The sequence below is a fragment of the Dioscorea cayenensis genome, chromosome 6 (genome assembly GCF_009730915.1).
Source record: "Dioscorea cayenensis subsp. rotundata cultivar TDr96_F1 chromosome 6, TDr96_F1_v2_PseudoChromosome.rev07_lg8_w22 25.fasta, whole genome shotgun sequence".
NCBI lineage: Eukaryota > Viridiplantae > Streptophyta > Magnoliopsida > Dioscoreales > Dioscoreaceae > Dioscorea > Dioscorea cayenensis.
The window spans coordinates 1,417,473-1,429,822 of record NC_052476.1 but is presented as its reverse complement, the minus strand read 5'-3'; the positions used below and the strand labels follow the sequence as shown (position 1 = coordinate 1,429,822).

General features: G+C 32.0%; 1 protein-coding gene across 1 annotated transcript; it reads right to left on the bottom strand.

The window, feature by feature from the left end:
* Window positions 1–10,022: 10,022 nt before the first annotated feature.
* On the bottom strand, window positions 10,023–12,086 carry LOC120263794 (plasmodesmata-located protein 6-like). The gene is made up of 3 exons (XM_039271773.1): window positions 11,274–12,086; window positions 10,376–10,477; window positions 10,023–10,247 (listed from the first exon to the last, which is right to left on the bottom strand). The coding sequence occupies exons 1-3, from the start codon at window positions 12,067–12,069 to the stop codon at window positions 10,240–10,242; spliced, it is 906 nt and encodes a 301-aa protein (XP_039127707.1). The 5' UTR covers window positions 12,070–12,086; the 3' UTR covers window positions 10,023–10,239.
* Window positions 12,087–12,350: the final 264 nt, after the last annotated feature.

The window sequence follows — 12,350 nt, the reverse complement described above, 5'->3', positions numbered from 1 at the left end:
AAGATTATACTTGCATTTTTATTGTACATGTCTATGTATTACAAATAAGAGGAAACACATCTCAAATATTGTTTTTATTTGTATTTGTATGTATGTATGTATGCACACACACATATATATACATATATATGCATGTTAGCTTCTTTAGGTATTTATTTAGTGTTAAGAACTTTAAGAGTACTATTAATTAATTTTATCATCAAATTAACTTTTTCAACATGGTTGGTTCAAAATAAATTAGACGCCTAAAATTAGAAATTGAAATAATAAGCATATAAATATTGGGAACATTATAATTAAAAATAAACTATGCTTTGTTGGTTCAAAATATTACATTTAACATTTTGATTAAATATTATACATTTTTTAAAAATCATTTGTAAATGTTTATCAATATTAATATTTTAAAATGATAATTATTAAATTTAATAAATTAAATAAGTAAATCTTTATGCTCGCTTGAGGGTGTAACCCAAGTTATTCCAGTAATAATTTATTTGTGTATTTAATATTTTAAAAAAAATAAATTAAAATATAAGAAACCTATATTAACTGAATTGATGTATTTGTTAAGATAATAATAAGAATAGATAGTAATAATTTATAATGCAAAGATAGTAATATTTACCAAAACCCCAAAAAACCCTGTAAAATTGACCTCTTCTTCTTCTTCTTCTTCTTTTATATCTCTCTCTTTTCTTTATCTTCTCTATCACACAAACTATACAAATGAGGGGGTATTTATAGGGTTACAAGAGTTGAATGAACTGCCAGGATCGATTTGATCCAACGGTCCAAAATACCCTGGTTTATGGAATAGTAATAGATCTTGGCGGTACGCTACTGAGTAGCACATGGGCCAGTACCTTTCTGATGCCATCTAGAAGTTGGTATAAGTAATGCCGATCGCTACTGATGATTCTGTCGAGTAGGGCATCCATTATAATATTTATTTATAACACGCCCCTTTGGATGCCTACGACTAAAGGATATGCATCGTTAAAACCTTGCTAGGAAAAACCCAATGGGATAAAAACCTAGCTAAGGGAAAATAGTACACTATCCTTGGTGTATTCGAGGGTTACTGCCTCATTAAAAATCTTGCCTCGGAAAAACCCATTGGGACAAAAACCTTGGCGAAGGTAAAAAGAGTGCTGTCTCCCCCTCAAATAAATAACCTTTAACTTATATCAGAAGTACTTATATACTTAAGTCTTCTCATCCCAATTTTGTGTATAAGTCTTTGGTGAAATGCACTTAGGAAGTGATTTTGTGAATAGATCAGCTTGATTCTCACTGGATTGAATCTTTTGAACTCCTATAACGCCTTCATTCTGGAGATCATGAGTGTAGAAAATTTTTGGTAAGATATATGCTTCGTTCTGTCACCTTTAATATAACCTCCTTGTATTTTAGAAATACAAGCTATCTTTGATCTTCATAAATTATTAGTAGCGATTGTTGTCATCGATGGTAATTTGCATGATGACTGTATATGCCCAATCATAGATCGTAACCATTGGCATTCACGACTTGCTTCATGGAGAGCTAGTATTTCAGCATGATTTGATGAAGTAGCCGTAAGAGTTTATTTTGTGGAACGCCATGAGATAGCTGTACCATTGTAAGAAAACATGTATCTAATCTGCGATCGCCCTTTGTGAGGATCAGACAAATACCCAGCATCAGCAAAGCCTGTGAGGTTGGATGAAGATTCTTGTAGATAGAATAAACCTAGATCTGTAGTTCCTCGTAAATAACGTAGCACATCTTTTACTCATTTCCAGTGTCTTCGTGTTGGTGTAGAACTATATCTGCTAGAAGATTTACTGCAAAAGCTATATCTAGTCTGGTATTATTTGCAAGGTACATTAATGCACCGATTGCACTTAAATATGGAGTTTCTGGACCAAGAATGATCTCTCTTCTTCGGTGGGTGAAATGGATCTTTCTCGAACATCAAGAGTCCGGACGACCATTAGGGCGTACTCGAGTGGATAAGCCTTATCCATATTAAATCTTTTTCAGAGACCTTTTTCAGATAGGGTTGATTGATGCACAAATATTCCTGAGGATAAGTGCTCGATTTGTATACCAAGACAAAATTTAGTCTTTCCTAAATCTTTCATTTCAAATTCTTTTCTCAGATATGATGCTGCAATTGCAATTTCAGAAGGAGTGCGTACAGGATTTAAATCATCCACATATCATCGCTATCACAACACCGTTAGTATAACTTTTTAATAAAACATACATGGACATATACTATCATTTTGGTACCTTTCTTTTTATAAGATATTCACTGAGACTAGTTATACCACATCCGTCCCGGATTGTTTTAATCCATAAAGAGATCTACTGCAATTTAATAGAGTATAAATGTGATTGATTTGTAATGTTTGTTATTTTATATCCTTAAGGGATTTTCATATATATGTCATTTTCAAGTAATCCATACAGATATGCTGTGACAACATCCATCAACTACATATCTAATTTATTACTTGCTTTGCCATAGCAATTAAAAATCGAAAAAGTAATTCCATCCATTACGGAGAATATGTTTCTTTATAATCAATACCAGGTATTTGAGAAAAACCTTGAGCAACCAGTCTTGCTTTGTATCTCATAATTTGATTATTTTTATTTCTTTTTCTTACGAACACCCATTTATAACAGACTGGTTTTATCCCTTCTGGTGTTGGCACTATCGGCCCAAAGACCTCACGTTTTGATAGGGAATTTAGCTCAGCCTGGATAGCTTCTTTTCATTTTGGCCAATCATTTCTTTGTCGACATTCTTCAATAGATCGTGGCTTTGGATCATTATCAGTATTTATTTCTATATCTGTAGCCACATTGTAGATGAATATATCATTTATTTCGGTCTCATGCCGATTTAATCTCTGACCATCATCTATATAACAAATTGAATTTTTAATATTTTCATAAATATCATTCTCCATTGATTCTTCATTAACTTGTTTTGAGGGTTTTATAATTTCCTCTCCCCTTTTACATAGGAGATCTTTCTCTTTATTTTATGCTTCCTTTTTCTAGGAGCTGAATCTTTGGCGCCAATTGTTCTTCCACGTTTTTTGTCGTGGTTTATTTTCTACTTGATTTTCTTTCAATAGATTCTTAGGAATCTCAATTCTTGCAGGAGCATTTACAGCTGGTATATACAATTTGGTTACCATTTTAGTATTAGTGAATGCATAAGGTATTTCATTTGCAATATTTTGCAATTTAATGATCCTTTGAACTTCAAGTTCACATTCATTGGTGCGAGGATCATATGTATGTAATCGTGATGCATTTCAATCAATTTCTTTTGATTCATTTTGAGTAATCTTTTTCTCCCCCTAATGTAGAGAAGACATATTCATCAAAAATTCAAAATGACAATCTGCAAATCTTGCAATAAATACATCCCTTGTTAATGGTTCTAAATATCATATAATTGAAAGGCAATCATAACCAACATATATACCAAGTCTGCGTTGTGGATCCATTTTTGTTCGATTTGGTGGTGGTATTAGCAATGTTGTCAGACCCGGACCGGCCCGGCCGGCTCAACCGGAAAAACGGGGAACCGGTCATGTGGCTGACCGGGTATACCCCGATCGACCGGGTATTAAAAACCCGGTGTTAACCGTGACTAAAGCGAGTTCAACGAGGGAACCGGTTGACTCGGTACGGTCAATCGGGTCACAATGTTTAATTTTTTTATAATATTTTAATAATTTATTATTATTTTCTCATTAAAAAAATCACAAAATCGTGTATATTTATTAATATTAATTTATAATTTATAATCAATAAATAGAATTACAATATATATATATATACCAACAAAAATTAACATTTAAAAAAATAAAAATATATTAATGTATTATGTAAATGTTTTCTAAAAAAATTTAATTTATTAAGAAAATAAAACAATAAATGAGTGTAATTTTATTATAAAAAAATATAAAATTAAAAATATTCTAATTAAATAAAAAAATATAAAAATTTAAAAACAAAAATAAAAAAACTCAATTGAGATATAAGAATTAGTGAATTAAATTTCTTATTTATTTTAACAAAATCAATCAATAAACAAATAAATAAATAAATAACACCGAGAGAAGTTTGATAATTATATATTAATATATTAAATCTGTAAATATTTAAAAAATGTAAAAATAAATGACAAAATCAGAAAACTACTCTATATAAGGTCATTTATCAATTTAAATATCAAATTTGAGTAGGTTTTTATAATATAATTATTGATTTAATATTATATTTGCTTATTATTAATTATTATAATATTTTTTTATATTTAATTATTGACCCCGGTTCAACCCCGGTTCGACCCGGTTGAACCCATTGACCCCTGACCCCTGGGCTTAGCCGGGTCATTGCCCGGGCCGGGTCTGACAACCTTGGGTATTAGCACATATACTGCACAACCAAATATTCTTATATATGAAATATCATGCTCTTTACCCATAACAAGTTGGTCGGTGTGGTGAATATGAATTACATGCAGTAGGTCGGATCCGTATTAAAGCTGCAGCATACAAAATAGCATGACCCCACACACTTGTAGGCAGTTTCGTCCTTAATAACATTGGATCGGGCAATAATCTGAGTCTTTTAATTAATGACTCCGCCAACCCATTTTTGGGTATGTACATGAGCTACTTGGATGCTCAACATGTATTCCAATTGCCATACAATAATCATAAAATGATTTTTGATGAAAATTCACCAAAGATTATCAAGACGAATTGTCTTTATGGGATAATTAGGAAATTGTGCTTTAAGCCTGATAATTTGTGCCAATAACCTTGCAAATGCTACATTTCTTGTAGATGCGAAGTGAAACATTGGGACCATCTAGTCGATGCATCGATTAAAACCATAAAAATACCTAAATGGTCCACATGATGGATGTATTGGTCCACATATGTCTCCTTGTATTCTTTTCTAAAAAAATTTAGGAGATTCACCGATCACCTTAGTTATAGAAAGGTATGGTTATTAGTTTTCCCATTGAGCATGATGAACATGCATATTCATTATGTGTTAGGATTTTATAATCCTTCGATGGAGTGTCCATGAGAACTAGTAATAATCCCGCGTAACATAATAGCACCCGGATGTCCAAATCTTTCATGCCATATTTTAAATATTTCTGGGTCATTAACCTTCTGGTTTAATACCGTATGTGATTCCATCACTTTAATACGTGTAAAAATATAATCCCCGAGAATATACAGTGAAAAGCTTTCAAGTACACGTTTTTGGCATGAAATAACTTGTGTAATATAAAGATATTCTTTTCTTTCTTATCAACCATCTCTAAATGATATCCATTGAGACGTATATCTTTTTAAAAGCTTAAAAAGGTTCCTCCTAGACTTAGGGGAATAGGGAGCATTTTTTTCATCCGCAAGGATGTCCCATTTTAGCAACATCAATGCTCGCTTCTCCGAAAACCTTCAACTAGGTCTGATGACCCTGCTATTGTGGCTATACATGCCTTTCTCATTGATAAGGATATAAAATATATTTTTTTCTTGTCAAAATAGTATGCGTTATTCCATAATCAATAATGCATTCATCATCGACCATATTCTAACAAAAACGGAAGAAAAAAACATAATATAATAAAAACATAAAGACATATTACAAATTAGTCTATAAGGAAATCGACATATCTAAATATGTATTTTTCGATTACATTTAAATTATTTATAGAATTATCTTCAATTGGATCAGCTATGGGGTTGTCAGCAAAATTTGTCTCAATATTTTTACCTTTCTTATTTTTAAGTGATTCTTGGTAAAGATGGACAAAATGTTTTGGGGTCCTGCAAATTCTGGACCAATGACCTTCCAGGCCACAACGATAGCATGTATCCTTCTTTGTCTCTAACCCATCTTGTGGCTTTGTTGCTTTTGTACATCAATTTTGCTATCGCGTGGTCCGATATTATTTCGGCCCCCACCACGACCTCGTAGTCCTCGACCACCATAATATCCTCATCTACCGCGGTTTTTAAAACCAATACCGCGACCACGCCATCTTCTTTGCCCAAAATTAATTTCTGACAGTGGTGCTGATCCAGATGGTCGAGATTGATGATTCTGCATCAACAATTCATTGTTTTGCTCCGCCACAAGGAGACAAGAAATTAATTCAGAAAATTTTGTAAAATTCTTTTCTCTATATTGTTGTTGTAATATAACATTTCGTGCGTGAAATGTTGTAAATGTTTTCTCGAGCATCATACCTTCCGTCACTGTTTCTCCACAGAGACGTAGCACTGAAACAATTTTAAATAGCTCAGAATTATATTCTTGCACACTTTTAAAGTCTTGAAACTTGAGGCTTGACCAGTCATTACATGCTTTAGGCAAGTAGACCATTCTGAGATGCTCAAATCTTTCTTTCAGGGATAACCACAATTTCTGTGGATCCTTAATGGTCAAATATTCATTTTTCAGACCATCATCAATATGATGCCTTATAAATATTAAGGCTTTCGTCTTATTATCATTAGGCTCATTGTTATTAGCCTCAATAGTTTTGCTCAAGTTCCTTGCTTTCAAATGGAGCTTGATATCGAGGCTCCATGATATATAATTGCTCCCTGATATTAGGGCTGTAAACGAGCCGAGTCGAGCCGAGCTTTGCCTTGTTCAAGCTTGGCTCATTACTATTTAATTGAGCTCGAGCCGAGCTTTCTTCGAGCTTTATTTTTCATGTTCAAGCTTGACTCGTTACTATTTTAACCGAGCTCGAGCTCTAATCGAGCTTATTTCGAGCTTCATGCTCGAGCTCAACTTGTTAAGAAAATTCGAAGCTTAACCTTGGCTCATTAGCTTAATTAAGCCTTGACTATTTTTTTATATTCTATTTTTTTATTTAGTAAAGTATCATTTAAAACTTATTTAATGAATTATTATCAAGTGTGACTCAACTCGATTTGAGTTTGAGGATTAAAAGAATAATTTAAGTTTATTTATTAAATCATTAAGGTTTGAGTTCAAGCTTGTTAAAATCTTCATTAAATATGTTAACAAATAATTACAATAATAGCAAAATAAACATTGTGATGTAACTATCTATAAATATTTTTTTCGATATTATTAATGATCCAATAAATAAGCTTGTTCATGACACTATGAATGGTTATATTAATGATTTGTTACAAATAAAAATTAGAAATGATACTATAAACGAGCTTTTACTTATACAATAAACAAGTTGTTCAAAAGATTTAATGAGGCGAGCTTGGTGGTGTTCAAGCTTGGCTCTTTTATCTTATGAGCTCATTTAACTTAATGAACTAGCTAACCTGAGCTTTTAACGAGCTGAGCCTTCAAATAGTAGTTAAGAGCCCTATATGTGTGACTCAAATTGACAACGATATAGTCACATATACACCTTAATATACATACATATATATATATATATATATATATAAACGAGCTTATAAACAAGCTTATTCACGAGGTAAAACAAGCCGAGCTTTTGGCTGCTCAAGTTTGGCTCGTTTATTAATCGAGCTTGAAAATGATGTTCAAGCTTGGCTCGTTTACAATATGAGCTGAACACGAACGAGCCCTTATCGAGCCGAACACCGAGCCGCTCACAAACGGCTCGGCTCAAATACACCCCTACCTGAGATTTGAAGGGCCTCGAATTCTCTTTTTGCGATATTTGCCATTCTCTTCAAAATAATAATATAGCAGGTAATTAGAATAGAGTGTAGATAATAAAATATAAATCTCATATATGATACTGTATATATATATACGATATTGTTCATATACTAGATCTTGTTCATATCGTCGCAATTATCTGCAAAGATTGGGAATGAAAATTTGTTTGAAAGTGAGTATGAGTTAAGAGGGAAGAGGAAGGAAAGATAAGGGAGAGAAGGCCAACAGAGAAGAGAAGAGGACCGGCGGAGAAGAGGAGATCGGAGGTTCGCCGGTGAGATTTTACCTGATTTTGTCAACGATTGAGGGGATCGGAGTTTCGCTATGGCAAACTTGGGGCAAATCATACCAGATGATTTGGATTTGATGGAAAAACTCATTGTAATATTAATATTATTGTTTTTCATGTTTATTTTAGATGTACTGGTATTGTTAGCCTCAGTGGCTTTTGTACTGTATGTTTTTTATGTATGCTTCTAAGAAAAATATTATGTATGATTGACTGGAATTATGTATTAAATAAAATGTATGGTTTGCTAGCAGTATTATGCTTACCTGCCGGACCTTCCTTCATTCAGTGTTAAAAATAGATGCCACATATATGACATATATATATTAGATAAGCCAAAGAAGATTAAAGTCATATGAGCAAGTTCGTGCTGATAACGTGTTAAGAATATAATATTATAATGCAAAGATAGTAATAAGAATAGAGAGCCAGAATATTTACCAAAACCCCAAAAAATCTGTAAAATTGACCTCTTCTTCTTCTTCTTCTTCTTTTATTTCTCTCTTTTCTTTCTCTTTTCTATCACATAAACTATACAAATGAGAGGATATTTATAGGGTTACAAGAGTTGAATGAACGGTCAGGATCGATTTGATCCAACGGTCCAAAATATCCTGGTTGGTGGAATAGTAACAGTATTGTCGGCTGCTACAGTAACACATTTCCGTCTGCTACAGTAATTTGCTACGGTAGGTATCCATTATAATATGTATTTATAACAGTATTAATATTTTATATTAAGTTAAAGGCTAAATAAAAGAGCACTATTTAAGAAGACATGGAACTCATGGCCTAAAAAAACACTCAATAATGTATAATTGAATCAAATTGATGGGAAATGTGTCCTTAACTAGAGTTGTGATTGGTTGGTGGAGGGCACCGTGCTCTAGCTTTAGGACTCTTTTTATGGTCCTATGAAACGGACCCATTTTGTGACTTGTTCTTTGTTAATTGGTTGGGTGGCACAAGCTCTTCCTTTTTGCCTTTTCCTTGTTCTTAATTGAAAAGAAGTAAATAAAGCTACCTACTAGTTGGTGCCCACTCCATCCCATTAGTTCTAATGTTCTATAGTATCTTTTATAGTGACTTTAGGCTTTTTTTTTTAATAATATATATATTTGTGATTTTATTAATTTAAAATTTATTGAGCAATATGTGTATTATTACTTTTATTTGTTACTGCAAATGATTTTTTTTTTTTTACAAAATGGACAAGATCTTGTCAGAGATACGCATAGGAATAGAGTCAATATCTTAACACATTTGTACCCTTACCATGTGTGAGTTGAGGTTTAAATCTGCCTCCTAAATAAAACACGAATATTTTATACAGAGACAATTGACTAAGAGATCGTCGATAATTATGAATGATTTAATTTAATATTTATATTTTATTTTATGATATTTGTTAGTGTCCTATGTAAGTCTTTGTGAAAGACTAGTGAAGTCATAGATTAATTTTGTTACTTATTTATTATTTATTTTTATTTTTAAATATTAATAATATCAATATATAAATCTAAATCTTTTATTTTAATCGTTAGTATTTTGTTACTCTCTATTTGTAACTTGAAAGAAGAATGAAGCACCATCGGTTCCAATATAATACTTAAATCTTTTATAATAAAATGATTTTGAAATAGTTTATTATGTTATTAGTAAAAGAAGAGAAAGGCATGGAAAGGATGTTGAGAAATTATATATATACATGCACTTTAATATGATTATTAATTTATTATATATAATGGAATCTTAGGATTGATTAATTAATAATGACACATTGAACCTCTTTTTGAGTTGATTGAATATACCATGCACATACTCAAGCCACTTAATTCATCTTTTCAAAAGCTAACATGCATAGATACCTTTAACCAAAATCATATCACTTTAATTAAATTAAATAATTAAGCATATATTAATTAATTAAGTAATAAATTTTGATAGTAATTATTTGAAATAATTAGTCCAAAATTAACCAAACAATTTTTGATTTAATCCCTTTTTATTAAACTCAAAGAAATAAAATGTATACATTGAGCCAATTGCACACACTATAAATAGAACCACACCACCAACAACAAAGTTTTTTTTTTATAATAAAACAAAATACAAAATACAACAAATAATACTTATTTCTACATTATATCAACCTTAGTTTATGGAATATTTTCTTATTTTTATAGCACTCATTTCTTCTCAATATGAAGCCCTCCGTAAGTCCATTATTTACCTGAAAAATATTAATCAGACTTAATTAATACTTAAATACTAAATTAAGAATATATATATATATATATATAAGATTAAGAATGAATAATAAATAAATAAATAAATATATATATATATATATACACATACCATCAGTAGCAGCCCTTCTAATGAAGGTAAGGAAGACAATAAGTAGAGCAATTCCAGCCATAAGTCCAATGAGGATAGCAAATGTTTTTTCGCCTTCATTTCCTGCAGAGAAATAATAATTAAAAAAATAAAAATAAAATAATTAAATCTATATGTTTTTTTAAAAGAGTGTCAAGAAAAAGTTGCTTTCATAAAATAATAAAAAAAAACTTTACAATAAAGAAAAAAAATCAAATAATGGACTTTTTTTGTTAAAAATATATATTATAAATAATTAAACGTTTACGTGCATTAAGATAAAAGTGTCAAGAAAAAGTTACTTTCAAAAAAATAAAAATAAAAAAATTTTGCAATTAAAAAATCAAATCATGAACTTTTGTTATTAAAAAAAATGTAAAGGCTGAATTGCTCCTTTATTTTTCTCATTATTTCAAAATATAAAATCAATAAGAATTTGGAATTAAAGCAACATACAGAAAAATGAATTAATTGTGGTTAAATTAACAATTAATAAGCCGTTAGTTTAAAGAATATATATATATATATATATAGAGAGAGAGAGAGAGAGAGAGAGAGAGAGAAAAGAGATCGAACTTCATAATTATTTCTAAGTTTTACCTAAATTAACACTATATTACCATATATGAATACTTACACTTTAAAATAAAAATATTTATTCCAACAATTCAAAGACTAAAAATAAACAACACATAAAAAACCAAAATGAATAATGAGAGCCAAAAGAAACCATAAACCAAAAAACTTACAACTACAAATACATGCATGAACTAACAAGACTAATCAAAACCAATAACAACAATAATAGTCATTAATATTTATAACCATAAACATATATAATTAAGAAGAAGATTAGAATCACTAATTATTAATTAATTACCAGAGGATGAGGATGATGAGGATGATGATGATGAGGGTTTATGAGAGTAAAAATCATTAATGGACCAAAACCTAGCAAAGCACCTCCCAAGATAAACATCTCCGGCGACAGCACCACCGCAGGCATTCCTCAGCTGCCGGACGGCGAGGTTGACACACTCAGCACAAGACTTTGGAGATAAATCTCCATCACACTGTGACTCTGCCTGAAAATAACCAGCTCCTGCAACATTATAAGAAGAAGAAGAAGAGGAAGTTTGGAGTTGAGAAAGAGTAGTATCAAGCATGGTGGTGATGTCGAAAGAGAAAGGAGGGGAAGGGAGAGAAGAGCCGCAGGTTTTGAGGAGGAGAGTAGTGTCGGAGTGGCCGAAGAAGGAGGAGTTGGAGTAGCGGAGAAGGCAGGAGTGGAGGAGGATGGTGGCGGAGGTGGCGGAGGAGCAGAGAGAGGAGAGTTTGGAAAGAGAGGTGTGGATGCAGGATGAGCATGAAGGGAGAGGGAGAGAAGGGAGACATTGGAAAAGAGCGAAAGCCGGAGAAGAGGAGGAGAAGGTGGTGGAGGAGGAGTTGGAGAAGAGAGTGAGGGTGGAGGAGAGTGAGAGAGTGGAGAGGAGGGAGTTGAGGTTTTGTTCATATGGAGAGTTTGGAGAGTATTTGGATTGGGAGCAGCCGGCGTAGATGAAGGTTGTTGGTGAAGTAGTGGTGGTGGTTGTGGTGGTGGAGATGATGAAGAAGAAGAAGAGAAGAAGGTTGTAATGGTGGTGAGAGGAGGAGGAGGAGGAGGAGGAGGTGGTGGTCATTTTGGAAGGTGGTTGTATGAGAAGGGTGGAGAGTAGTGGAGTGTGTTTATAGTGTGGAGAAGAGAAGGATATATGAGGAGGAGGATTATTTATTAATTTATTTATTTATTTGGAGTGATAAGATTTATGACAGAATATTTGAAAAGCAATTCCAATTACAAGATGAATAAAAATAAGGGAGGGAGTTAGGATGAATGATATTGAGATTAGAAGCAGAAATTTTGGTTAAGACAACTAAAACTTATATAAGATGTCACGAATAGGATTTAGGCAAGTTGGAT

Excerpts from the sequence above, each read along its gene's own strand:
- LOC120263794 (XM_039271773.1), bottom strand. The coding sequence starts at position 12,069 with ATGACCACCACCTCCTCCTCCTCCTCCTCCTCCTCTCACCACCATTAC. Across the intron at positions 10,478-11,273 it reads CTCATCATCCTCATCCTCTG|GAAATGAAGGCGAAAAAACA; the intron begins GTAATTAATTAA and ends ATTTCTCTGCAG.